This window comes from Amphibalanus amphitrite, unplaced genomic scaffold (genome assembly GCF_019059575.1).
Source record: "Amphibalanus amphitrite isolate SeventyFive unplaced genomic scaffold, NRLGWU_Aamphi_draft 000845F_arrow, whole genome shotgun sequence".
NCBI classification, from domain to species: Eukaryota; Metazoa; Arthropoda; class Thecostraca; order Balanomorpha; family Balanidae; genus Amphibalanus; species Amphibalanus amphitrite.
This window is the reverse complement of record NW_024882339.1, coordinates 182,284-209,778: the sequence shown is the minus strand read 5'-3', so window position 1 is coordinate 209,778 and position 27,495 is coordinate 182,284. Positions and strand designations below refer to the sequence as shown.

Here is a 27,495-nt window from a genome sequence, read left to right as displayed (position 1 = left end):
TCGCAACCCATCGTATCTGTTATTTCCTTCTGGGAGGTTCAGAATCTCCTATAACCCACTGTATCTGCCGTGTTCCAGGGTGCGATCCAGGGCCCGGGCGAGTTCGCCGAGGGTCTGGCGCTGGGCGTGACAAGTCTGTTCAGTCACGCGGTGGGCGGCACGGCCGGAGCAGTGTCCCGCATCACCGGCACGCTGGGTGGGTACTGGATAGCGCAGTGGCTCAGACGTCGTGGGGGTGGCGCTGGGTTGGCGCCGTGGGCCGGACGTAGCTGGGGGAGGCTAGATGAGGATGAATAGTGTAGGTTAGGTAATGTAGTCTGGACTGATCTGCCGGTAAAAAGTGCTATACTGCCGAGGGCAGGTGTAAATCATCAACTTACATAAATCAACAACATCAACTGGGCTGGTGTGACGTGCGCGAGCTGGTTGAGCGCCGTGACTGCCTCGGCGTCTACAGGGCGCTGAGGGACCCGCACGCTCCCGCGGCGATCCGCTCCCTGTTCGTCCCTCGTACAGCGGTTTCCCGGCGCAGCACCCGGTCGACTGAGGCGGGCGCTCTCGAGCTGCCTCCATACCGCCTGTCCGCGTCGCGCCGCGCGTTTTCTTACCGAGCGGCCGCGGCGTGGAACCGCCTGTCGCCGGCTGTCACCAGCTCTGTAACCCGCGCCGAGTTTCTGCGCCGGCTGTCGAACTAGTCGAGGGTCTGGTTTGTCCGACTTTGGACCGTGTTTTTATATACCCATCTCTTGATTGTGATTTACTGTGATATTGACTGTGTCATGTTTTTATCCATGTACTCTGACTCGGACTAAATATTAAGCCACTATGTGGAAATGTCCTCAATACACCGAACTTGAACTTGAACTTACAACGCTTCACTCGCGTACTATGTTTTCATGTTCATTGTTATGCATTCTCTACGACCCTCCCACTCATGTCACTTTTCATCGGGTCCTTACGTTTCCCTCTCCCTCCCTTTTCCGTATGGCAGCCTCCGGTTCCTAACGTGTCTATGATCTTTCCCGATCTCCAGGTAAGGGTATCGCCGCTCTGACGCTGGACCAGGAGTACCAGCAGAAGAGGAGGGAGGCGATGAACCGCCGGCCGGCCGACTTCACCAGCGGCATCGCCCAGAGCGGCCGCGGCCTCTTCATGGTGGGTGCCCGAACAGTATCTCTGCGGGTCCAGACTCCAGAGAGTCTGTGACGAGCAGGGTTTGACTCTACCCGTAATGGGACTTCGCTACAGTATTCCAGGTGTTTTGACCGACTTTTCTTACGTTGCTCTGGGCCGCTGCGTGAGCCCAATCAGTCTCCTCTGTTCTTCAATATTTTGTCTGTCCAGTGCTCTCTAGCTCCGTCCCTACGAGGGTTCTGGGCTCCCATTACTGGCGCCTGTCCCGTCATTAATGCTCCACTGATGTGCCGCCCGTATCGCTCACAGGGCGTGGTGGACGGTGTGACTGGCGTCGTGAGAAAACCGATCGAGGGCGCTCAGGAGGAGGGCGCCCTCGGCTTCGTCAAGGGCATGGGCAAGGGCATGGTGGGCCTGTTCACCCGGCCCACGTCGGGCGTGGTGGACTTTGCCAGTGGCTCCTTCGATGCCGTCAAACGGTGAGGATCGGGTGATAGAGAGTGGAGACTAGGGAGGGGGAGGGATAGATAGCGTTTGGTCAGGTGGCAGGTGATTTATCGGGTCGGGAGGCCTAATTATTGTCCGGGGAGACTGGTTGATCTATATGTGTATTGTTTTGAAACTTCTTTGTGAGATGGAGTGTTACTATGCGTTGTATGATCAGCCATACCCTCAAAATGATGTTAAACATGAAACTCTGTTTGACTGCCGAGAACGTTCCCTGTTGCGGACTCCCGGCTGCCATGGATAACCGTTGTTATTTTCTTCCGCCGGTTTCCATGTCAGGCTCATTGCACCGATAACTCAGCATATCGCGCTTGTGTCTCTATTTCAGCTGGCGAAAGCAGACGGATCTTAAGTTTGTTAAAAAGATAAACAGGTCATTGTTCGGAGTTTGTGTGTGCCGCCGTTTTTGTAGCTGCATCGTGCATTATCTACTCCTAACCTCCCCCGTTCCTCTATTATCCTATAGAATAGAGCTCTGCACCTCCCGTGTTTCCAGTCCCGGTGTGTTGGGGTTGTGCCGGGTGACCGAAGCTACCCTGTGACGCTATGATGCGGGTCGGGTGACGTTGTGATGTTGTGATGCGAATCGGGTGACGTGATGCGAGCCGGGTTACGTTGTGATGCGGGTCGTGTGACGCTGTGATGCGGGTCGGGTGACGTTGTGATGCGGGCTGGGTGATGTTATGACGTGTGACGCGGCCCGGTGACTGACGTTCTCCCGGCACCGTCCCGGCCGGTGTGTGCCGTGTTGCAGGTGGGCCGACGGGCTCCATGCGGATAGTTGTCACTCGGTTCACTCGGGACCGTGTCCGTACCGAGACGGGTAGATACTGCTCACTGCCGCGTGACCCCACGCCCCTCGGTGGAGGTAGCCCCCCCCCCCCTAGTTCTGGTGACTGGCGTCGAATCTGATGTTTGGATTGTTCGTGTCGGGCTCAGGACTCCCCTGAGGTTCTACACATTGATACTTCTATAACAATTATGCAAAGACAAACTCTGAAACCACACACGACTATTTGTTCGAACATTATCCGTTCGGCGAAGGAATCCCCCGGTTTTGACCACACGCCCGTCCGAATGCGTTTGCAGTTATAACCGTTTGCAGATTCCGTTTGCAGAGAAGGTGATGGTGTGCATGTGGACGGGTCTTTTGACAGTGACAGGGAGTTAGGAGCATGATGTTTGAAGTCGGTACCGGTGGCTGGTGTGTTCTTAGTCGTGTGGACTGTTGTGGAAACTGCCGTGTCGGAGCGATCACATTGTGGAAGGGTGTGATTCGTTGCATCTAATGGTGGCAGAGGTATGCTGTCATTGTAAGCGCGCGTATGTGTGCCCCTTGTTTATTGTCATGTTGTGATTATGCTCATGAACCATGTACATTTCTCACTAGTTTTAGTATTTGCAACATATCTACCTATTAGATTAATGATCCGATAAAGTGATAAATCTTTCAAATTGCACATTGTAAAACTGAATGCTGGTAGTTTGGACCAATATTACCAACGATGGTCCGCTAGAGCTGTACAGTGTTCAGTGACCCCATTGTGACCTGCCCCGCTGACCGGTGTGTCCGCCGACCGTCCCAGGACCATGGACCAAGACGAGGTGACTCGACTGAGGCCGGCGCGGCACTTCCAGGCTGACCGCATCATCCGGCCCTACGTCCGACACGAGGCGGAAGGAGCCAAAACGCTGCTGGTGAGTGGGAGAGAGGGAGGGAGAGAGAGAGAGAGAGAGAGAGAGAGAGAGAGAGAGAGAGAGAGAGAGAGAGAGAGGGAGGGAGGGATAGAGGGAGAGAGAGAGAGAGAGGGAGGGAGGGAGGGAGGGAGGGAGGGAGGGAGAGAGAGACGCACTTTTCCATTCGTAACCATTCACAAGCTGACCAGCCTCTTCACATTTCTCCCATCTACTCTCCCTCGTCTTTGTTCCTGTCCTGGTTATCCTACCACGGCTGTGATATTCACACAGAGTCAGCTGACCCCTGGCCCTGTCCCGCCCTACCCCACAGGAGTTGGAGAAGGGCCGGTACGCCTCCACGGACACGTACGTGGCCCACGCCATCTGCCGACCGGACCGGCGGCTGGTGTTCCTGCTGACAGACCGGCGTGTGCTGCTGCTCACCAGAAACGAGATCTTCGGCAACTGGCAGGTGCGTCCTACCCACGCGTGTCATTCAGTTTTTAGTTTTCCCATACCTGCTACATTGCATGATTAAATCGAGACATCCAGGCATTTTAATGGCACGTGCACTGTACCACACTTTTCAAAGTTTAATGCAGTGCTTTAATATTGCCAGCCGTGTGGTTCAAGGGGTGTGGTTAAACGCGTTGAACCACACGGCTGCTGACGTCACTATCAATTATAGTTGTGAGCTTTTTGGCAGGTATGGGAAACACCTTCCAGCCCTAAGGCCGGGAATTCAATAAATGTCACCTCGCTTTTTTAGCAAAATCACCTGGGGCCTAACGGCCCTCGGAGTTTTCGCTAAAAAACCTCGGTGACATTTATTGAATCATCCCGGCCCCGGGCAGGAATATATTTAGTGAGCCTTGGGGCTTGAGAAGTCATTTGCTCGCTAATATTTGTTTGTTTTTTGTTGTTTATTTATATTCACTTTTTTGATATTTGTTGGATGTTCCATTAGTCATGTGCTCACCATTCGGACTGTGGAGTGGACGGTGGTTATTGTTTCCCCGCCCGCAGGTGGAGTGGACGTTTATGTGGAAGGAGCTGACCGGCCCGCCCAAGGTCACCAGTAAGGGTCTGGAGCTGGGTGTGCCGTCCTCCAAGCGGGGCTTCTCGCTGTTCAGCGGCTCGGATGGCGTCAAAGTGGTGCCCATCACCGATCAGGCCAGCGCGCAGGTGAGCCGACTGGGGTGTCGCTCTTACGTTGGCTTAGCACTCAGGGTTGCACACTCACACTCGAACAGTGTGTGTGTTTGTCCGCCTGTATGTCGGTCGGTCGGTCTGTATGTGTTGTTTGTGGTCGTATCGTTAAACATGATTCCTATGTATGACGAATCGAATTGTTTCACAACTTTGGTTCAACCTTACTCTAAGGGTAGGGGAGAGTGGGGCACATTCGTGCAAAAAATGGATAACCCCATATATCTGTTCTTTGGTTAGTGCAATGGCAAAATTGTTGATTGTAGTATGGAAAGGAACTATTGCAGATAGTTTCCCTCTAAGTTATCCTATAAAATTATTGCTTCCATTAGAAAAAATGACTTTTATTAACTCTGAACATTTGCACGAAACTGCCCCACCTATGGGGCACATTCGTTCAAGAGATGGGGCACTTCCGTTCACCCGGCAAAATTCGAGAAATTACCGGGCATTACCAGAAATTTACCAAAGGAAATTGGCAGGGGGTCATTTCACTTGATTCCTTTCGACAAGAATGCATTGCACAACAAATGTAGAAAGAATGGGCTGGCCAACAAGAATGTGCCAACTGCCGGCCTCCGTGACCTCGCCAAGTTCGCGTGAATTGCTCGTCACGACGTCGCAAGCAGTCGAGACTGAGTCAGGCGAGCGTCATTAGAGAAACCTACTACAGATAAAGTCATAAATCGCAAAAACTAAAAAAATATGCACGAATGTGCCCCCAGGCAGTGCGTACACGAACCTGCCCCACAACGTTATTAGTAATATATTTCAAAATTTCTTTTTGAAAAAATGACACTTTTTCAACAAACAAGTTTGCAGCAGTTCCGTGAATAGAGTGGGCTTCTTCACCCCCAATTTTGAAAAGCTGAACCACATTTCCGAGTCAGGATCACGAAAATGGATGATAAGAGAAAAGTTTGGAAAGCTCACGAATATTACAAATTTGCGTTTTTATCAAGCATGACAGCAGGTACAGTGTTGTCTTCTACGGTGAACGAAGGGCGGCAATGATAGACATATTTCCATAATTTACCTTGAGCTCGTGCAGTCACTCGTGTTCCCATAAACTGCTGAAAACGAATGTGCCCCATGCACGAATGTGCCCCACTCTCCCCTATTCTTGCATGTCCTACCTACCGTGACGAAACTATTAGCTAATAAAAACCATATTGGGTTCTGATCGCCCTAATAAAAACCTCTCGTTTTTCAGTGGATGAAGAGCAAAATGGAGGACACGATGCGTCAGTACAACGTACATTGAAGCCGCTCGACACCACACCCTTCAATAACGGTGTGCCATGATCACACTACTCCAGCTTCGTGATCCTTGAAGACAGAGTTGTGTTCGGAGGTTTGGGGAGGTGCCGGGATCCAGTACCAAAGGACCGACCTCGTCGCGGTCAGTGTTCCGTCTATGACACGTCGCTCGACCCGCGCTAACTCGCTCGGTGTCGCAATCTGTTTGTGTCGTCTCGTCGCTCCGTCTTGCCTTACAACTCTGTGCCTGTATCGCTGTCTCCGACTATACGAGTCCCCTATCCGCTGGTGTGGTCGCCAAAGGCTGTCACCTCCATTGCTCTTGTCCTCGTGAGCAACCCTGGTGCCGAGTTCCTAGTATCGTGACCGGGTGCCCGACAGGCCTCCTCTCTGGAGGCTTTGGTATCGAACCGCATCCGGGTCTCTTCTGATGTGGCTGCATGTGGCAGTGAACAGGCAGCGAATCAGTGGATTATGCAACTCCGCTGCCACGAGCGACTTCGCTGTCAAGGCCGGACAGGGCTGGTGACACGCGACCTAGAGTGAGGTGGATTACATTCAGTCACTGCCGGAGCTTTGAACTTGGTTATGGATTGGCGACTGACTCAGTCGTGGGATCGCGACTGAGACAGACGACTGGGACTGGCTGGTAACCCGACATGATGGGTAGTACAGCCGACCGATAATGCCAGCGGCCAAGCGTAAACGGGCAGGTGTGTGTGGGTTTTGTCCTGGATAGCGTGTCGTATGTACTGGGGCTTCGTGAATGTATCGGTAAGCTCGACTGTCATGGCCGGGAGCAGCGGGTCATAGCGTCTGCCGTTTGTCGTGCCTCCCACCCAGTTAATCACTATATCCTCGTGAGTATTCAACTGTGCGTGAACTGGCAGGGTTTCTTTTATATCGTGTGTGCAAATTCAGTCGAACCGTTAGGAACCGCGCTAGTTTTCTACTGCTTTTACGACCGTAGGATGGTTCCTTCGCTTATGCAGCGCGATAAACGGGTGGCGCTGTTGCTATGAGCGATACCTGCGTCGCTCCGACAGTCTTAGTCAGGGGAAGGAGGCCCAATTTTGGGCCGAATAACGCAAAATTGGGTAGAGCTTAGCAAAGGGTGGTTTCTGGGACAAAAATGACCGCTGAACCCGAATCTGACCGGTGCGCACCTCTAACTAATGTTGCACCACTTCCAGAGCACGTGCAACTGCGTGGCTCATCTTTTTTGGAGAATGGTACCTTTTTAATGAATTGCAGTGTAACGTCGTTGATATTTGAGATATTGTTTTGAGATTTTGTCCCTGTGCTAAAAACACATGGCGTAATTGAAAGCTGAAGTTTTGCAATGTTCGGGCAACCGATGACGTCAACAACTACACGACTTATTTTATTTTAAAATATATAAAAAGGGTACCATTCTTCAAAAAAGAAGAACCACGCAGTTGCACGTGCTCTGGAAGTGGTGCAACATCAGTTGGAGGTGCGCACCGGTCAGATTCGGGTTCAGCGGTCATTTTTGTCCCAGAAACCACCCTTTGCTAAGCTCTACCCAATTTTGCGTTATTCGGCCCAAAATTGGGCCTCCTTCCCCTGACTATCTGGATGTGCATTGTTTGCGTTGCGTGGTGTTCGTATTGGGTGTGACCGGGCGCTGCAAGGAGAAAATTGGTTGCTGGAGCGTGTGTCCGGGCTACTTTAACACAGAGGCCATATGCCACGAGTAGTCACAGCTCGTTAAAATTGCGACAGAGTCAGAACTTCAGAAGACAGATGCATTGTTTATGATCAAACGCCCAGTGTTGTTACTTTGTTATGTTATCCCATGTAATCGGGCTTTGGACTGGGTTATTTGCTGGGTGAGGAGGGGCTTTCATTTCCGGTTCGCTCGGGAGCTGTGCCGATTGTAAACGGTAAGCGCAAGGGCTGCTGCTCGATTGGCATGCTCTTTGTGTGGATTGCTGTTTAAATCTGCTTGAAATAAAACGTGGTTTACCTCGGTGGCTGATGCGTTTCACTTGCGGGACCAATTCACATTCCAGGGGAAATATGTACTTACATAGATAGTTAAATGAGCATAAAAATGTTTATTCCAAGTGTTCATGCTACACTACAACATATGCATCGCCTGCTGTGAGTCTGGTAAAGCGGTGTATAAAACGTGTTAATCAGCACCTGACCTGTCAATAATATTTCTCTCACGTAGCACCAATATTCGATCGTTCTGTCACGCTTGTCACTGCTGTTCCTAGAAGCCCGTCGCCGTGCCGGGCTGGCCGGAGGCGGCTCCTCCCAACCGACAGGACATCTGCACAACATGCCTCCACGGCTCATTGATGGGCACCGTCTGCCAAAAGTCGGCCCGAGCCTCGAACAGCCGCTGGTCGACTGAAGGAGCCGTGTTCAGACGCATGTGCTGCTGTGTGAGCTCCGTAAACGCCGGCCAATCAGGCAGCCCTGGAGCGGCGGGTCGACCCGTGCGTGCGAACGTCACCCATGTGCTGACTATTAGACGGATGAGGTGACCGGACGGTGTGTTGCGTGGGGATGTGGGTAGCTGAGAGTTACTGAACAGGTACAGCACATCGTCTGCGTGGGTCGGCCCGAAGTCAGGTACCGCCACCGGTGCGGGATGCCTCCGTCGGTAGGTGAGCCGACCCGCGCCTCGCTCGTCGAGTAGATACCGGTACACGGTCGTGAAGCGGGAGGCTAGTCGCGTCTCTGCCACCATCGGCGCCACGAACAGACGGTCCGAGAGGACTCGCACCACCGGCAGAAGGTTATTTGGTCCCGGCACCCCGCCGCCTCCGGCCGGGGATGAGACGTAGAACTGGCGCACTCTGGCCCCCTGTCCTTCGACCGAGTAGCCGCAGTCGAGCACTCGGTACCGTGAGTCGTCGCAGAGGTCGGCCAGCCGCGCCCAGGCGGCCGGCTGGCCTGCGAACACGCCGGCCATTAGTGTAGTGTTGGCGACAGTGAAGGGTAGAAAGAAGGCACCTTCCTCTGCCGTGATACCGCTTATCCAGGGTACCCGATTGAAGGCGCCTCGCTCGAGCAGCCGACGCGGGTCGTCGGGCAGCAGCGGCTGCCGTGAGTCTGCGCCGTCCATGCGCGGCTGGAAGAGCTCCTTCTCACCTCTCACAGACCGCACCACGGCCTCTGCGGGAGCGGCGCGCACACAGCCGACCAGTGCAGCCGAGTCGCCGGTCGGACAGCCGAGCCGAGCGGCCAGCGTCTGCGCGGCGTCCTTGCGTCGTCCGCTGGCCGCAAAACTGGCCACCGACGTGCCAGACTGGCTGATAGCCCGGTGGAACAAGCCACGGGCCAGAGGACTGAGGACCAGTAGCGACACGCTGGCTCCGCCGGCCGACACGCCGAAGATGGTCACCGCGCGCGGGTCGCCGCCGAACGCGGCGATGTTGTCCTGCACCCAGTGGAGCAGCAGCACCTGGTCCAGCAGGCCGTAGTTTCCAGGAGCTGCCGCGTCATGCGTCGTGAAGAAACCGAACGGTCCGAGTCGGTAGTTGAACGTCACCAGCACCACGTCCTCGTCCATAAAGTAGCTCGGTCCGTAGAACTCGTCATCTCCACTGCCGATCGTGAATCCTCCTCCATGGATGAATACCATGACCGGCAGACCGGCGGTGGCGGGTCGGGACGGATCCGGGAGACGCGGCGAGTACACGTTGGCAAACAGGCAGTCCTCGGCGCCCTTGATGGTGTCTCCGTCCATAGAGTCCACCTGGAGGCAGTGGGTGCCGTGGCGGTCTGCCTCGACCACGCCCTGCCAGCCTGGGTGCCGGAGCGGCGGCTGAAACCGCAGCGCACCCACCGGCGGGGCGCCGTACCGCACCCCACGGAACGCCAGGTACGGCCGTCCGTCGGCGCTTTGGCCGACCGTGCCACGCACCGTGCCCTCCCGAGTGGTTACCAGCGGACGGCAGGAGGGGTCCGCGCAGCCGGTCACCGTGGCGGCGGCTGGTAGCAGCAGGAGCCACAGCAGCAGGGAAGTGGCCTCCCATTGGCGAGCTCGCTGCTTAGTGGGACGCCTCATCTTCATCAGTGGGTACTGGCTGTCAGACCCGGTTCCTCGCTGTAACCTGCTGCCTCGGTTGGTGATTGCTCCAGCTTCGGGTCACGTGGCCGCCGCAGCCGTCCGTCGGAGCAGCTTCCAGTCCCAACGACACCGCTGGAGTGACTCTGACGCCCGCACCGCCGCCGCCGCAGCCGCCGAGTCGGAGACGCCTCAGGCCGGCGGCAGCCAGTGCGTCATGACTGGATAAAACCGGCTCTTCGTCCGACTACCGAGCAGCAAGCGATGCACCATCACTGGACATTTCATGGAACTCGCCCGGAGAATAACAACTGTAGCCATGTAACCGACGCCGAAATGCGTTTGACTGACGACCGCCCAAGAATTCAGATGAGCTGGAGCAAGGCTACGACATGTTTGCATGATCAGGTTTGTATAAAATCTAGGACTCTAAAACAGCGGTCATTGCGTATTTGGATGTTGCTGAAACGTGCTAGATATCCAGTGATCACTCACTAGCAGCGGAGATTGATTCATCCTTTCTGGTCATGCATCAATTGACATTTATTGGTTCCGTTTACGGTTTAGGTGAAGTTGAGAAATTCGTCAGGCCGCGGGCGTGCCGCGTAGACGGCGCCTTCCGGCTTGTTCCACTCAGTAAGTTTTGCCCGATGAAATTTTCAGGGGATGGAAAGTGTCGATTGAGCGGCTTCGATCAGGGGTCAGTGCTACCGGCCAGTGATCATTATCCACTGATTGCCTGATAATTGTTGAATTTCGGGGGCGGTAATGTTTTCCAGTCGCCGTCTTTCGTTTCCAAAAATCCCTCTGAAATCTGAATGGATACTGATTTCCCCTAAAATATGGCAGCATTGTCGTCACTTATGACGTGGCTGTTACATTCATTTTGCAATGCTCAGTGTGTTCTCTGAAGTGATTATCTGCTAGCATTGTGCGAGATCTCTGCTGCGTTGTGTGGATTCTTCTGCGATTGTTTTCCACTTTAACAATTATTGAACATAATTGACCTTGGTTGTGCTTTGGTCATGGATTAGGTATTTTGGTTGTGCTCTTGATTGTGGTGCTCATCAATTACGAATTTATAATTTGTATTAGGGGAGAGCCGTGTAGGTAAAACCAGGGTAGGTATATTAATATTCACTTTGTAAAACGCCCCCATGCCCTTAGTTATGATGCAATTGTTTCCTTATAAACATTACAGGTGAAGCAGGTGCTGTGGGAGCAAAATGCTGATGAAGTTTGGTGGGCGCCATTAGCATTGGGCTGATTTTATAGTCTGAGAAGGCTACATGATTTATATGAAATTTCTTGAATAAATATCTGTCATATAAACAACATTTATTCACTGTTCTATTGTCGCTGATCTGAGATGCTTCATTCATGCCATGCTTACTGTACCATGTTTGCTGATTTCAGTAGGCGGAACTATGGTCAAGCGTACCCATTTTCGGGAACGTATTTTCGTTCCCATCTTTGGGAACGATAAACCCAAATATGGGAACGCCATGTAGGCATTATTTAAAACAAGAAAAAGAACCGTTAAATGACGTCCAAAAAATATAAAACGATCGTGAACCGCCTGATATTTGTCTCAATATTGTTGGGAAAGAGTTTGATATTGTAAGGCCCATCGTAGTTTCAAATCGTTCCCCTATTTCTAAAGCAGTCCATCATACGGGCCGTGAGCCCAAATTTGGGAACGCTCTCGTACACTGGCGCTGCAAGCGTTCCTTATTATGGGAACGGCGTACCCAAAATTGGGAACGATTTCACCGACGGCTTTCAGGGGCTCTTTTCATTATCAAGCATCACGTCCAACGCCGCAAATTATTGTTAACGCAACAGTCATCAGATGACCTTTCCGGCAAGACCGTCGCATGTTTCGCCTGAGGGGTGTTCACGGGCACCGCACACTGCTGCTTGCGGTGTGTGCGGTACGTCCAGCAGGCGTGGGGGTAGGGGATGGGTAGGCGGCTCTGACGTCACGGCTGCGTGCGGTGGACGGTCCGCTGTGGCCAGTCCCGACCGGCCACAGCGGTCGCTGTGTGCGGTGACGCAAGGCTGACGTAGGGACGCAGTGGGCGGAGCTTGGAGGCTGTGTGCGGTCCGACCGCACACAGGGTCCGTGAACAGCCCTCCGGTCTTCTGCGCTTTTATTCCCGTCGATCTCGCAACGGGCACGCCCCCCTCTGCAGGATTACGTAATTCACAACGCTCAGCGATGTTCAACAAGGTCTTCCATACCTATATACACCGTACGCGCCGAGGGTGGAGGCATGTAAAACACCTGTCTGTTTAACACTGATAGTTGATGAGCACAAGTAAGTATCCAAAAATGGGAACGCTGAAATGTTTCACTCTCAAAACACCTAGTCCCAATATAAATCTACTTTTTTCCTTTCTTAATGAGTGTAAGTGGCAAAAAGCCTGGTAGGATGGGCACGAGAAATGATCAAAATCAGCATAGAAATTATAAATAAGCCACACAGGGCGACCTGCATAAAAGAAATTCCCCCAAAACGATCGTGCTTAAAAATACCGAAGGCAAAAACCACGCTCATGACGCTCCTTAAAAGCAATGCTTAACAGCTAGCATCCAAATAAAATATGTCTTTCAGGGTTGATAAAATACAGCTGGATAATTTTCAACCGCTTAAACTGAGTTTACAACAGTAGTTCGGTAAATTCACTCACGTTCCACGCGGTCGTCCGCTCCGACACCAAAAGTCAACAATATTACCTCGGGACCGTCCGCGTCTTCGCTTGCATTTGTCAGCATCTGGTGTCGATAGTATTAAAGTTCATAACCAGGCGAAAATTATTATACTTAACCTCAAACTAAAAAATGCTTCATTTTCCTTAAAATTGCATGTTAAATGTCGTATTACCCATATTTTCAACATTTTGTCATTTTTAAAAAATAATTAAAAATATCATTCCACGGTCAATTTCCTTGTTCCACGGTCAGATTAAAGATAACTTTATGGAGATTTAGTAGATACTTCAATCAGCGTGCACTTTTTTGAGACGTGATGCACTTTTGAGTTTTAGTGGGCGAACGGCCATGGAAAAATTGCCTTCCGTTCTCATAAATGGGAACGCCCGTTCCCATATTTGGGAACTCCGTTCCCAAAAACGGGAACGTTCCTATATTTGGGTACTCATGACCATAGTTCCGCCTACTGATTTATCAGGGCGGTGTTTCACGGGACGCTGCTACCACGCTGCTATGAAATTGCGCGAGCTGACATCACACTTGTGGTAGTGTTGCCCGGTTGGAGCAATGGGCCTGTTGATGTTTCCATGGAAACCCAATTTGACACGTGTAAAAGCAGCGTGCTGCTATCACCGGTGAAACAGGGCCCGGCCCAGATGTCGCCACACAGAGGCATTGTAAAATTTGCAAAATGCCCTGGCACCTGGTTTTAAAATGCCCATACCATTTTTACATGTGAAAATGTCTTACATTCCAAAAGTGGCTTAATTGCAATGCATTGTTGCTGTTGGGTTAAGAGGTGACAACAAATATGGAAACAGTGTTTTTTGCAATGGGTTAGTTTATTGAGCAAGATTACTTTGCTTGCAAATGCTTAAGAGTTAAGTATCATTTGTTTTCAAAATGGTACTCCATCTAACTTTATTCCCCGAAGGCCATGTATTTGTATTTATATTTAAGAGCGATCCACATACAAAGTGAGTGGCGATTACTGCTCAGACTACTGTCCTTAACTTAATGTTACTATAGTCAGGCAAACCTAAGAAAGAATGGATTTAAAGTGCTTCGGTCATTGATGCATGTGCATTTATATTGTGAGAGCATATTTTCTCTTGCAACTTTTCACACAAATTTCTCCAAGCCATACATTTCAAGTGCTAAAAAAACGTGCAAAGTGATTCAGGCGCTTTAACTCTGTTCTTTCTTAGGTTTGCTAGACTATGCCTACTTACCTAAACAGTAGAACAGTATGGCTGAAAACAAAATATTAAATGCAATATTTATGCAAACAAAACTTATCAACAGGTGACAACCAAAGTGGGGCATTTTACAACACCCACCATGTAAAAGCTTAAAGCTCATTAGTGAAATAATAAGAATTCCTGCTCATGTTTTGTTGTCATTGGTACTGGTGCAGCTTTTCAATTTGTGATTTCAGTCATTTTGAATATACCTCATGTAGCAACCCTAACGAAAATGGCAATGGCTGGCTCATTAAAATGCACTAATCACCAGCTGCTAGTGAGGCTGGCAGACTCTCTAGTCAGGTCTTATCGAGCCCTGATGCCAATGCTAGCAATTAGCATCTGTCAAATAACTGCCAAGCATTGGTTTTTCTCAGTAATCATTCTCCTACATGTAAACATGCAAACAGGTGCAAAAACTTCCATTATTCTGTCTCAAATAAAACTTAACATTTTTTCCCAGTTTTGAATCTGATTTAGTGAGGTGCAGCAGATTGATTGACCTGTGCTATTTCTTTTTCAGGTTTTACAGTCATTCCCTCATAATGACATTCAGCCTTTATAGCCTGTTTGAGGCCTCACTGCTTGTCATCAATGGCATAGCAGTTCTGAATGAGGAGAGGTTCCTGTCAAAATGTAAGCAGGCTGATGGCTGTGGCATATATCAACTACCTAATAACTATCATTGATATGTTTTTCTTTTTAGTCGGACCTCTCTCCAACGGGCGCATGTCCCAATTATAGTAGAGGAGAGCTCCTCCCTCCGTCCTTCCCCACCCCCCAGGCTACGGCTGAAGTGGGAGCCTACCCCACACCTGCCGGGGACGCAGCCGGGGACGACGCCCGCGGAACGGGCGGAACCGGGAATCGAACCCGAAACCCGGCACCGCCCGCACCGCGGGTCGACGCCTTAACCGAATGCGCCACCAGGGCCGCTTGCACTTATTTGGAACCTTTTTTCATTTTACTATCATGCATGCAATGTAAGGTCATAGTCTACTCTAATCTGATGTCAGTAGCAACTGGTGTCAGACTCAGTACTTTACCACTGGCTGACTTTTCTTCTAGCTGCCCACTGTTAATCTCATTCTCTGTGAGCTGGGTACCTACCAAGATTTACCTACGGCCTACGGCTGTGTAATTGGTGCCTTCTGACGCCCGTGCTGCCCTCTATGCCACCTCAGTGGGTGGAAAGGACCAGCTGCGCGGTTTCGGCGAGGAGCCTGGCGCCAAACAGCAGCTCATCTCGCTCGTTCGCTCCGTGCGCACCGTGATGCGAAGTGAGTGCCGGGGAGTGGGCTCTGGGAGGGTTAAATGTCTGGGAGTGGGGGTGGGAGGGGAGGGTGGATGGAAGTGAGGTGGAACGCTCAATATGCGGTGCAGCTGATGGTCGAGGGAGATGGGCAACTGTCATGTAGCGGGATAAAAGTTATGGTTTTGGTGCGACCACATCGAGTGAAGTGGAGTGGCAGTTTGTGAGGAGTAGGGCTTTGGAATGTGGGAGCTCATTCAGCATCACAGAGTGAAACTACTCGCAGTAAATGCTAGGGGAAGGGGCGGTTAACGCTAAATGTCTGTAGCGGGGTGGAATTTACGGTAAGTGAGGCGTAAGTTGCAATGTGTTGGATTATTTATGCCGGTAGGGACTCTGTTTGCCGGATAGTGAGGCAATGCTCATTGCTCATTGCTCAGTGTCTGGGAGTATGGCGCGGCTCTCAGTGGCGGCTAGCGATCCAGTCTAAGCGCAGTGATTGTCGGGAATCGGAGCGGCTCTCAGGGTTTTTTCTTAAATGTGATCTAAGACTCACACAGCAAACCTTCCGTGTCGGGGCTCCTCTTCAGACCGCCCATGCGACTCGTTTCTTGGTAAAAACTTTAAAGGAAGGCTGTCGAGTTCGGGTAGATGGCGACACGTTCATACTTAATCAAAACGGACCTTCACCGGTTTCAGCTTTCAAGTTCACTTTTTGTTGCCTATTTTTCTACTAATGATCCAAAATTAGCGCCATAATTGTATGATTACTACAGCTGTCTTTGTGTGTGCTGTCCACCCTATCATTGGAGGGCGCTTACGTTTTGATAATAGGTGATGTCCTCGCTCTTCTTTTGTTGTCGTAGGAGCGGAAGTACGGGTTGTGTACAGTCTACAGTGGCCGAACTGGCCCATGTCCTTGGTGGTTTGCTCCGCTAGGTCCGAATGAATCCGTTTCCTGAGCGGACATCCTTAGGATGGTGGCGGTTGTCCTTCCTCGGTGCTGGTTGAAACATTCCTCGCACAGCGCATGTGTATGTCATGTGAGGGAAGAACAGCTCCAATTGTTCCAATTGGACCTAATTGAATCACTCTGGGTGCTGGAGCTGCATTAGTAGACTCCGTTATCCAATGCTCACTCCGGTTCATGATTTTGTTTCGGGCTGCTATTTCTAAGCGTAGATGGTAATTATTAGCGGCGTATTTAGCTGAGAACGGGATGGCTTGTCAGGAAATGGCCGCACATTTTTTCAATCGAATTAATCACTCTCTCTCTCAGCTCCCGATCCGTCCTTCAATGTTGCGTGACTAGCCTTTCGTGCCTGTATGAAATATAACGTTATCTGTAAACCGGTACTGCAGCTTTGACGATTGGTGAAAAAAGTGTGCACAATTTTGCATAGTACGGGACTTAAAGGGACTATCCCACCTTCTAAAATGTTGTTAAAACCAGTTAAATTGTGCCCGACTTTATAGATTGGATGAACAGGAACACGGTTCTGGTATTTATTTTTCATTAAACATCTTAGGCTTCCCATATTCCAAACAAAAACATTCAAATATGTGACGTCACAGCCCAAAATTACCTCCTTCCCCAGGCCACATTACTGTCATAAAGCTGATTCTTTTTACTCTGTAGGCACCACAACAAAGTTCAGACCAAGTTTTAAGCGATTTTTCAACGAACAAACCCATTGAAATCAGAATGACTAAATGAGATGACGTCACACTAACGGTCGCTCCATGTTGAAGATAGGGCCTTGTGCAAGGCCCATTTTCAAATGAAGGGAACGAATTTCTTCAACACCAAGAGGCCGCGGGGGTTGCAACCTAGATAGATAGTGGTTTCTGAACCTCGCCGCAAACTTGGCTATCTCAACTCAAACCCCATGTTAAAGGTGGGATAGTCCCTTTAATTAACCGGACTTAACGCAGTAGGTACAGGTCTCGCGAGATTAAGCGGTAGGTTTTGCACTTTTACATTTCCGGTTATATCTCAGAAACTAATCGATCTACGATGAAGCCATTTTACACGATCATGGCCGGCTTGTTACCCAACAAGTCGATCGCATCTTCAACACTTAAAAGCTTAAGACGACGAAGATATAGCCTGAAGTACACTAAATTTTCTAGGTGCAAAACCTACCGCTAAAACCCGCGACCCCTGTACCTATAATTCGCAGTATTCATAGATAATTTAGTTAATTTAATCGAATCGATGTCCTGGAAACTGTCAGGTGATTGGTTCTTTTGAATGACAAAGCTCGTGACCCTAATCAACTTCGTTACATTTTGCCGATAACGTTCGTGAATCCATTGGTTTTGTATTCATCGTAGTTTGTAAATGGTAAAATTGTTCGTTTATCCTTCTTCTGACGCTACTTTTATTTGTCTGTTTCAGTCCCTTTGATATTTCTCAACGTGTTAACAATTCTATTCAAGTTGATACTCGGCTAGCGTCCCTGTGAAAACTTTCTTCGAGAGAAGATCGTTCGCTCTGTGACGTCACTGGTCGGTGCCGGTGACGTCACTGATTCCCAGACAGTGTCCAGTGGCGGTGGCGGTGATAATGACAGCACGGGATCAGTGCTCCGGCAAACTATGCATCGTGTCACGAAATCAATTCAAATGGTGATCTGTTCCGCATTGAAGCCCGTGACAGTTGATCCAGTAATCGTGTGATGTGTTCGTCTTCACTGGACGTGCAGCGTTGGAGGTGGCCGGCAGGGTCCCTTCCTCCCCACCCGAAGTGCGCGATGAAGTGAAACGCGACCGGTGGGTCGACAGTCCCGTCCGTACTGGCCAAGGTCTGTCGGCAGACCCGTACTGCAGGGTGCAGAGGCAGTCGGATGGTCTGCTGGGCTTCGCTGGTCTGCTACCTAGTGCTCGTGGCATGCCGCTGAGAATAGGTTGATTTTGTTGTGCCAGGCAGGGACATTTGTAATAATATAGTCAAAATGTTTTTGCATTTGGCCTCGAACCTAAGCGATATTCATAAGAAGCGCGTGGTTGATGAGTAAAACTGTGAACAGTTGTCAAAACAGAGTTGCTGTTTCTTGAAGAACTGAAATAATTGAGGTACATTATTTTATTTTTTCAACCAATGAATACAATGACAACTGTCGCATGTCACCTTTACAAACGTGTTTAAAAAATAACATTTCACCTGCAGAGGAATAGGATGACCGCATTCGACTGACACGACTTACGGCATAACAACACACCAGCTCATAGACCTCGGTATACAGCGGTCTATGACTAGCTTAATAGATATCCAAAGCATTCCGATCCCAAATCATACCTACCCAAGAGCATTCGATGGTATTGTACATGCTTAACAGCACGATGGGTCTGTGTTACAGGCACAACTTGTCACACACACGACCACGACCAACGCTGAAATCACCGATATGTATATCAATGAATGATTCTACATACAATCAAACTTCAATTGTCATGCAATGGTCTAGCTGACTTATGAGCACTGAGGCACCTGACGCTGTGTACGCTTACAGTATGTCGTTGATGCAATGACCATAATATATAGCGTCAGAATCTGCGTGGACAACTTGGCGAAGAAGTTGATTATACATTTCCTGAATTGATCAAGAGAACACATAAGTGCACACATTGATTGATGGTGGTCTTCCCGGCCCCAAGCCGGCTGTGTTGGGACATGCTAACGTCACCCGGGTGACGTCACTGCTACGTCACGGCTGACGTCACATGTGGCCGAACTCTTTCATGTCCTCCACGATGCCGAGTAACCTCTCCTGGAGGGCCGGGGCGCACTTGCCCTCTTGCCATCGCTCCCGAAGTCGCTGCATCGCCTTGACGAAGTCTCCCATATTGGTGCCGCCCAGTAGGTCGTTCCGATCCTCGTCCGAGGAAAACAGCAGCTGACACGAGCAGGGAAAGAAGGGAGGGGAGTCAGCGTGCTGGTAAGGACGCTGTGAACGGGAGCTGACCCAAGCAGGGAAATGGGGTCCACACTTGTGCGAACTCTTGGCCATTGCGCGCAACAAGTATGATCGGCGCTTAGGTGAATTTGGGCTTGTGGATGCCGATGGTAAACCAACCTGACACTCAGGATGATCAACTACCTGAAACGCCGCGAAATAAGTTCCCAACCCGCCGTGGTAAGTGACGATGTCGTTCCTTAACCTTGAAATCCGCCCTGTCGCTAGCATTTCTCTCACAATCTCCCTTTTGAGTACTATGAATAACTTGTCGAGCTTCGATCGAGATCGTCTCACCTGTACCACGTTGAGTGCGAAGCTGATGTACTGAGCCAGGCCATTGCTGTACCGGGCGATCAGCCAGTCGACGCTGAGCCAGGGCGCCACCTGTTCGGGATCCTCGCCGAGCTCCAGCAGCTGGCTGCGGAACGCTTCCTCGTACCTGGCCATCAAGCGGGCACGGAATGGCAGTGGGTGCTGATGGGCACGGTATCTGTCTCTGGGCTAGGAGACTGTACCTTTTTCTCTGATTGACAAGTCACCATTGATTACGTAACATGTCGGGGTCGGTACACTGTCTTCATCTCCCAGTGTTTAGAGTCTATCACGGACCCATGACACCATCACAGAGCGCATACCTCATCACTCAACCTCATGCACGCGGTGCCCCTCAAGTAACAACAAACAGACAAACAGTCTAATAGCCATCAACCATAAACTGCAGGTGGCCATGGCAATAAACAAGCAAGGCACTCAGACGGCAGGCACACACCGATGGAAACCACACAGTCCCCCTCTCACCAGGTGAGCATCTGCCGGAGGTGGTCGCGCCGCGTCTCCCTCCTGCTCGAGCTGATGAGGCAGTACACCAGGTCATAGGCGAGGTCGCCGAACTGGCACATCTGCAGATCCACGAAGCGGACCTCGACCGGGTGGTTAGTGCCGTCGGCATCCGTCTCGTACTGCCGGAGAGGTCGAGGGACGGGCGGGTCAGAGAGCTGTGAGCAGGCGTGTTCCGGGTCCGCTTTAGGAGCGAAGGTTTAATAGGATTACCTTAAAAATTCAATTTGAGGGTAAGCTCATCTAACCAAAATTATATTGCTTATCAATTTTAGAATCATCAGTAATGCTTTAGTTCAGTGGGTAACAATATACATAGAGAAAGGCGCAAAAGAATACCCAACCCTGGTATGGTATCGGCTTAGCCGGCGCGCTCTAGCGGTTGCGTATTGACGCGAATGTTCAGAAGTGTGTGACTACAACTGTAGGCTTTGTACCCGGAACATCATGTTGCTGCTCCAGAGGTCGCCGTGCACCAGGGTGACCACGTCCAGGTCCTCGGAGAAGGCGTTCTTGTAGGTCTCCTTGACATAGTCGACGTGGCAGAACTTGGCCAGCACATCGGCCTCCTTCTGCAAGCCCATGTACTCCAGCGCGGCGCAGCACGGTGACCGCTCAGCCGACAGGTCATCCAAGCCCTCGGGCAGTTTGCCAACCACCTGGCGGAGCGAGGGTGGTCTCAGACATGATACGGCAGTCATATTGAATGAGGCTTCAATGAGACACAGTGAACCAGACAAAATACTGGACATTGATAATGATCATCTCTTTCCAACAAAAGCACATGGTCAATAATTTGATCGTTTCAAAAGAGCATCTTTACATTGGCTGATTAAATAGCGCTGCTCACAAGAACACTCCTACAAACAGAGCACCCCGTGTTTTATTTTAAACCCTTAGGTTCTGTCTGGTGAACCGGCGCTGTGACTGACCTGCCGCAGCCGGTCGGCACGCTCAGAGTGCCTCTGTCGGAGGACCAGACCGACAGAGTGGAACCGGGCCAGGGCCGGCATCAGCAGCTTCAGGTGCTCCAGGCCCATGCCCACCTGAAAGGAGGCGGGTGGTTACATGAGTGGAACCGGGCCAGGGCTGGCATCAGCAGCTTCAGGTGCTCCAGGCCCATGCCCACCTGAAAGGAAGCGGGTGGTTACGTCACTGAGTGTCAGCCGGCGGTGACGTCATTCAGTGTCAGCGGGTAGTGACGTCACTGAGTGCCAGTCCGGGTGATGACTTTTATTGGATGTCAGCCGGCGGTCATTGGGTCACAGTCATGTCACAGTCATTGGGTGTCAGCCTGGATGGCGAGGTCACTATATTTTCAGTTGATGGTGACGGTCATTGGGTGTCGGCCGGCGGTGACCTCTCTGAGTACCAGTTGGTGCTGACAGTCGCTAGGTGTCAGCTAATGGTGACCTAACCGAGTGCCATTGTCAATGGATGGACATTGGACATTGTTGGACGAAATGGTTGGTCTGAAAGGACGGACGGGCGCGAGTGGGCGCTCAATCGATGTTTCAGAAGCTGCTTCTCAAACTCGCGATTGGGCATCTGTGAATCTAGCGAGCCCATGTGTGGCTTAACCCTCGCCGGACCTATTGGTTTTCTACATACGCGCCGGCCGAGGGGGGGGGGGGGCGGGTACGACCCCCCCCCTCGCCGTTTCGCCCCTGGTGGAGCTAGCGCGTCGCGGAAAAAACGAGCGTGTGCGCCGTTACGAGACGCAGAGATTGGTACCCGATTTTAAGGTCCTAGGTCAACCGGTGACCTCTGAGGTCAGGTCAAGTGCCCCAAGGTACGGTTCAGTTTTTGGTGAATAACTTCGCAAAAAACGGCCGCAGAGCGCCGATTTTGGCAGCATCGTGTTCGTCTCGCTCAGGCGCGTCGAATGATATACTTTTTGTCCGGGTCAGGTCAACTTGGGGTGGTGACCTCAGGTCAAGGTAAGGTCAGCACCCCCAGGTCACGAAGTTGGTCGAAAGAGGTCATGTCGCATATCATTCGATTCGGCAGGTCTTCCTGAGTCCATTGGTGGCTTTCCCGACTCGCTAGCTCAATTTGATCAAGAGTTATTGACGAAAAACTAATATGACCTTGATGACGTCATAAATGACGTCACGCAAGGTCAACATTGCAAAAGTGACGCATCTACCCTTGCAAGGAGTGCATCAAATCACGATTCTGTATGCTTGAGATAGTTGGAGATCGTTCCCGGCGCCAGAATAGCAGTTTTCATTTTTCCCCATTGACTTATAATGGTGAGGTCACGAAAATGACCTGACCTCATATGACCTTTAGGAAAAATCCGAGATATACAAGTTGTGGGACTCATAATGGATACTAGATCCTGCAAGTTTCATTTCCCTGTGACATCTCCTCTGGCAGTGAGGGCGTTGCGAAGTTGCGACATCTGAAGACCGTGCAGAGGTTCACTTATGACGTCATAGGTCAGTGACCTGACCTGACCCAAAAATGCGGTTGGTGTCAAAAGATCCGGCTTGGATCAAAGGTCAGGTATGCCAAGTTTCAGCTCTCTATCGCCAGGGTGTTTGGAGCTATCGCGAAAAAAAACCCTATGGGGGGGGGCGGCACCCGCCCCCCCCCCTCGGCCGGCGAGGGTTAAAGATGCTATTTGTGGATGCTAATTCGGGCCAATCGCTGTCCACGTCTCGCCAATGGGCCTGGCACAATGGCGCGCGGCAGAAGGCGGCTCCGGTCCGTCCTTCCGCTGAGTGTGTGTGTGGCCTGTGTACTGCGGATGACGGTGCGTCTGCCTCTCAAGGCTGAATCTATCGGCGAGGGGTGTGGGCTCTCGAGCTGATAGGCGCCGCGCGCAGCGGTCCTGTCCGGATCAGACAGGACCGGTGGTGACCTTGGGCCGGCCTATCTGACGAGGGCACTCCAATACACAGGGCTCCGATTACCTGCTTATTTAGATACGGAGGAGGACCCGGTGTCACATGAGACCAGAGAAAGCCATCATTTCGTTTTTACTATGCGCTTTTACAGCGTTCGATAACCTGCGGAGCTGCACCTTCCATATGAGACGGCATAATGGCTATGTGAAAAGTGGAACACATCACAGTTTGGTTGAAATCGTCAATCGTCACAATTTGGTTTCAGTCAATTTGTCTAAGCATCCCCAATCTCAATTATCCTTTGCCCATAATTACACTTATGTATGATCATGATGAACAAGCAATGTGCTTAAATATGTATTCTACATTAAACCTCTGGCTCTGTAAACCAAACCGTTAGAGGTCTATGATTACAGATACAGAGGTCTATGATTCTACCTATCGGCCGTTGAGCGTCGATTTCGTTCGTCGAGTCCATGCACCCGGCTGACCTTTTTGTCGATGACCTGGAAGTCTTGTAGCAGCTCAATGACGAGCATCTCTGTCTGCGTCTGGTCTTCGAGCGGCTGGTCCCGCCCGTCACGGACCTCTCCTGCCACCGTCATCCGGCCGTAGACGTAGCGCGGGAACGGCAGCAGCGCCTGTGGACGTGCGGACGTCGAGGGTCGGGGTTAGAACTTAGACACACGGCAGCAGCGCCTGAGGACGTGTGGACTTCGGAGGGTCGGGGTTAGACACACGGCAGCAGCACCTGAGGACGGGTCGGAGTTGGACACACGGCAGGCCGGCGGGTCGGAGTTAGACACACGGCAGCAGCACCTGAGGACGGGTCGGAGTTAGACACACGGCAGGCCGGCGGGTCGGAGTTAGACACACGGCAGCAGTAGTACCTGAGGATGGATCGGAGCTAGACACGCGGCAGCATTTACAGCCGACGGGTCGGAGTTAGACACACGGCAGCAGCCCCTGAGGACGGGTCGGAGTTAGGCTCACGGCAGGATCACCAGCCGACGGGTCGGAGTTAGACACAAGGCAGCAGCACCTGAGGACGGGTCGGAGTTAGACCCACGGCAGCAGCAGTACCTGCGGACACCGGCGGGCGGGACAGAGTCAGGCACGCTGATGGTGAGAGCATCAGGCAACTGACTGACAGAGTTCTTACTTATCAGCGGGTTCCAGTGAAGTGAGGCGGTCCTCATCAGTGAGCTCCAGTGAACTGACAGGGCCCTCAGTCTAATGTCTACATTTCGTCATCAGGCGATCAGCGCTTAGGCTGAGAATGTACACACAGCTTTGCACACAAACATAACCTCTGCTTTTACAAGCGGTAGCATGATTACATGTTATCGGGTGCATTGGCAGATGATTGGGTCGCAGATTAGGGACAAGTTGTACCCTATGAACCTACTCCTGGCACTTTATACCTATTTCCTCGCAGTGAGAGCTCGGGGGATATGAGCCGGAGTGCTTGATGGTCATGGTAATGGGCACCTACTTCCTACATGCTCACATTCCGTTCGTGTCCCATTTTATACCTGTTTCCCTCGCTGTGAGAGGATGTGTCGGAAGTGCTCGATGACTTGGCAGTACATGATCACCTCTCGCTCGTAGAGACCCATCTCACGTACGACGCCGACGAAGTTTCCACCTAAGGCAAACGCACGACGTCAACGTGGACCGTCCAACATGTTTCATGCATGTCTCTGTATTGTACAGATGGATGGGTTTCCTACAATCGCTGACGTAATCATACCTCCTTGTCCATCCCTCGCAGCTGCTTTTGTATCCATCAGCCCGCAGATAGATTAGTCCTCCCTAAACCCGGTGATTTCCCTAATAACCCCGATTAGCATGTCCATGTGGTAACTGCAAACCCAGCTAATTTCCTCCGGATCGAGGTGAGTTTTGACGAATTACATCAACTTTAAGGGTGACAGGTCGGGTCAAATACCATTCTTGATAAAATAAATAATAGAGGTCAAATGTTTCTTGGTTTTTCGTGACTAGCTTCGACAAAAATCGCTGTATTGCTATGGATTTGACATTGGGGCGTTTGTCATGCCCATGCTGTAAACATGGATGATTTTTTCGTTGGCCATCTTTCGATTGATTCATTTCGATTGTTCACTGTTTATCTCAAGTCAGAGTCACGCCTTATCTTGTTGGGGCAAGACATTAAACGATAGACAAGTAAATAACATTCGATTTCGCTGCTCATTCTTTGCTTAATTACGGAGCGAGCGAAGCGAGCGGAGTCTTTCCTTAGATTAACGGAAATTTCTGAGTATGAGCGGCCGGCCGGCCGGCCGGCCGTGGTCACGGTTTTGCGACGCTTATATCTCAGCAACCACTTGACCGATTTACACCCGGTAATTTTTGTAGGGTAGCTTCATTCCTTCTACCAAGTATTGGACTATTCCCGATGCATGTAGGTGACCCCTTATGCACGTGCCACGTGCAAAACGAAGAGGTGTCACTTTTGTAATTGTTGCAATATCTCGGTAACTACTCGGCCGATTGCGCTGAAAGTTGGCATGTAGGTAGGCACCCACTAGGCAATGCATATCCATGTGCCAGAGTTGGGGTGCTGCTGCACGTGCGCACGTGCAGGGGTCGATTCCAGATCTCGAGAACGGCTGGAACGATTGCGCTCAAATTTGGTACACGGTTACGGAGCAGTTAGTAGGGTGCCGTGCACAAGTCAGTTGGGACCCATTTTGCACGTGCGCACGTGCAGGGTGCCGCTTCCAGATCTCGAGAACGGCTGGGCCGATTGTGCTCAAATTCGGCACATCGCTAGAGACCGGTTAGTAGGGTGCCGTGCACAAGTCAGTTGGAGGTACCCCCTCGCAATTTCGCACGTGCAAGGCCCACCCTCTCGCTCGCTCCGTTAGTCGCCCCATAAGGCGCTATACTGGTTGTTAGCATCACAGGCCTTGCTTTCGCGACTCGCTAACTCAATATGATTACGAGATAGTTATTGACGGAACGTTCTGACCAGTGACCTGAAATAGTCAAATGATTTCACTGACGCCATGCCTATATGCTGGCACACATAGTTCATAAAAAAACGATAATCGGATCATTCAAGCAGCTCGTGAAATGATCCGAGCACTTCGATTAGGATACAATCCTATTAGGATCGGATTTTATCATTTATGCCGCAAAATAAGCAGTTTCAGTGCCTATTTCCCTTTTTAGTTAAAATGGTGATAAGGGATTTTTTAATGACCTCACCTCAGATGGCACCCTTAATAGATATCAGGTATAGTCAAAAAGTAAGAACCAGGAAGAGTTTCGCCTTCTAAAATATGCACCTTTCTGCCAAATATTCCCTGGAAGTTGGAACTGATAGCGTCGCAAAATCACACTTTTAGACTCGCCTTACGCAAGAGGCCAGTGGCTTGACCTGAGAGTGAAATAGGTGTTCTAGAATTTTGAGTTTGAGTCAATTGTGAGGTAGTCCAAATTTTAACCCCGAAGCATTCCATAACGACGACTGCGAACACGAACACCAATCCGGTAAAGCAAATGGTAAGCCATGACAAAACAGGGGGGGGGAGACAGGTACTCACTGGGAACCTTGACGACCATGACGAGCACATCCTCCTTTCCGCTGCTCTCGTCGCGATAGGTCACCTCGAGCACCTTACGCACGGTGGTGTAGCCCTCGCCCAGACTGGCGATCGGCCGGTACCGGTAACTCTTCAACACCGCCTGGGAGTCGGCCGGCAGGAAGTTCTTGAGGAACAGCCGCGCCAGCTCGTCAGTGATGCTGTGCTGCTGCGGCACGTCGTCGACGCTGGGGATGGCGGACGGTGGCGCCGGCTCGCCCTCCGCCGGGCCGTCCTGCGCCGGCTGCGTGCCCGGCTCTTTGGCGGATGGTCCGTCCATGGTCGTTCACTCGACTCGGTGAGAGCTGTACGCCGCACCGCGCTGCCGCCGACCGTTCCCCGTCGCTGACTGGTGTGGTGTGCCGCGGCCGCGAGCGGCGGCTGCCGCCCCGCCCCCGTCGTCGTGATAGCGTAACGGGAGGCAGCCGGCTCAAGGTGACGCAACAGCGCACTCAGCGGAGCGCGGAGCGCCGGCGGAGGATGGCGGTTTGTGCCGAGTCACGGCGCGATTCTGAGTGACGACATCCTGATCAGCGCCAAACATGGGCGTGTGGTCTACACTCTACATGACGTGGCCATGGGGTAGCATTTGTCAGAGGAGGAGATTGATTCCGGTCGTGGCGCTGATTTAAGTGAGCGGTGACAGGAGCTGATTGCCTTACTCAGTGCATCGGTAGCAGTTCGTGGAATGTTAACAATGGGTGCTCGGCGTGCGAGTGAATCTGATCAGGCTGCATCGGCTCCTGGAGAAGACGACTTCTGTTATCAACATTCTCTCGATATTAGTTCTCTACACGTCAGTTACCTCTACTATATTCCTTCCTTTTTTTCGCTAACTGCACATGTCACGATTCATTTTAATGAACCACCTCTTGTTTTTCTCATTTCTGTCTTCGGTGCGACCCATTCAGCATCTTTTGACCTTGCGTCAGACGCACAAGGTCAGACCAATTTACCCAGCTCGAAGTAAACAGCTGGGTGCGCACTGCGCTGCAGGCTGCGCCGCTACGCTTTTGGTAGGCACTTGTTTATTTGTGAGCGGCTGGCTATCGAAGTCGGTCTTGCGTCCGACGGGCTTTTAACCCTAGCCGGCACAGTGGGGGTGGGGGGGTGGGGGGGGGGGGGGTTGATGCAAACTCCCTAAGGCTTTTCGCAAATAGCTCGCCTAAAAAGCGGCCTA

The 27,495-nt window shown here is 51.3% G+C and overlaps 4 protein-coding genes across 7 annotated transcripts in view; 2 read left to right on the top strand and 2 right to left on the bottom strand.

The window, feature by feature from the left end:
• Positions 1 to 6,828, top strand: part of LOC122367027 (vacuolar protein sorting-associated protein 13-like) — a 59,370-nt gene extending 52,542 nt beyond the window's left edge. Inside the window, exons 27-33 of the mRNA XM_043339779.1 lie at positions 79 to 196; positions 1,034 to 1,155; positions 1,444 to 1,613; positions 3,228 to 3,339; positions 3,650 to 3,790; positions 4,345 to 4,503; positions 5,741 to 6,828. Coding sequence (XP_043195714.1) covers positions 79 to 196; positions 1,034 to 1,155; positions 1,444 to 1,613; positions 3,228 to 3,339; positions 3,650 to 3,790; positions 4,345 to 4,503; positions 5,741 to 5,791 — 873 coding nt within the window. The 3' untranslated portion in view covers positions 5,792 to 6,828. The remainder of the gene's footprint in view (positions 1 to 78; positions 197 to 1,033; positions 1,156 to 1,443; positions 1,614 to 3,227; positions 3,340 to 3,649; positions 3,791 to 4,344; positions 4,504 to 5,740) is intronic.
• Positions 6,829 to 7,853: 1,025 nt separating this feature from the next.
• LOC122367024 (venom carboxylesterase-6-like) lies at positions 7,854 to 10,246 on the bottom strand. Its single transcript, XM_043339775.1, has one exon. It carries the CDS (start codon positions 9,839 to 9,841, stop codon positions 8,030 to 8,032), a length of 1,812 nt encoding a protein of 603 aa, XP_043195710.1. The 5' UTR covers positions 9,842 to 10,246; the 3' UTR covers positions 7,854 to 8,029.
• Positions 10,247 to 10,819: 573 nt separating this feature from the next.
• LOC122367026 (immediate early response 3-interacting protein 1-like) lies at positions 10,820 to 18,185 on the top strand. 4 transcript variants are annotated; one of them, XR_006253983.1, is made up of 4 exons: positions 10,820 to 10,956; positions 14,319 to 14,431; positions 14,980 to 15,075; positions 17,449 to 18,185. XR_006253983.1 is itself a non-coding variant. In XM_043339778.1 (3 exons), the coding sequence occupies exons 1-3, from the start codon at positions 14,341 to 14,343 to the stop codon at positions 17,502 to 17,504; spliced, it is 243 nt and encodes an 80-aa protein (XP_043195713.1). In that variant the 5' UTR covers positions 14,319 to 14,340; the 3' UTR covers positions 17,505 to 18,185. The 4 variants fall into 4 exon arrangements, 1 of the variants encoding a protein (XP_043195713.1); XR_006253984.1 differs by having other exon boundaries at positions 10,823 to 10,869; XR_006253985.1 differs by lacking the exon at positions 10,820 to 10,956 and adding an exon at positions 13,231 to 13,387.
• On the bottom strand, positions 18,121 to 26,764 carry LOC122367025. Its single transcript, XM_043339776.1, has 8 exons — positions 26,277 to 26,764; positions 24,237 to 24,349; positions 23,193 to 23,342; positions 20,779 to 20,892; positions 20,284 to 20,505; positions 19,808 to 19,968; positions 19,304 to 19,448; positions 18,121 to 18,946 (listed from the first exon to the last, which is right to left on the bottom strand). The coding sequence occupies exons 1-8, from the start codon at positions 26,593 to 26,595 to the stop codon at positions 18,770 to 18,772; spliced, it is 1,401 nt and encodes a 466-aa protein (XP_043195711.1). The 5' UTR covers positions 26,596 to 26,764; the 3' UTR covers positions 18,121 to 18,769.
• Positions 26,765 to 27,495: the final 731 nt, after the last annotated feature.

Excerpts from the sequence above, each read along its gene's own strand:
- LOC122367026 (XM_043339778.1), top strand. The coding sequence starts at position 14,341 with ATGACATTCAGCCTTTATAGCCTGTTTGAGGCCTCACTGCTTGTCATC. Across the intron at positions 14,432-14,979 it reads GGAGAGGTTCCTGTCAAAAT|TGGGTGGAAAGGACCAGCTG; the intron begins GTAAGCAGGCTG and ends ATGCCACCTCAG. Across the intron at positions 15,076-17,448 it reads CGTGCGCACCGTGATGCGAA|TCCCTTTGATATTTCTCAAC; the intron begins GTGAGTGCCGGG and ends TGTCTGTTTCAG.
- LOC122367024 (XM_043339775.1), bottom strand. The coding sequence starts at position 9,841 with ATGAAGATGAGGCGTCCCACTAAGCAGCGAGCTCGCCAATGGGAGGCC.
- LOC122367025 (XM_043339776.1), bottom strand. The coding sequence starts at position 26,595 with ATGGACGGACCATCCGCCAAAGAGCCGGGCACGCAGCCGGCGCAGGAC. Across the intron at positions 23,343-24,236 it reads TCTCACAGCGAGGGAAACAG|GCGCTGCTGCCGTTCCCGCG; the intron begins GTATAAAATGGG and ends GCACGTCCACAG. Across the intron at positions 19,449-19,807 it reads CTCCGGCAGATGCTCACCTG|GTACGAGGAAGCGTTCCGCA; the intron begins GTGAGAGGGGGA and ends CTTGATGGCCAG.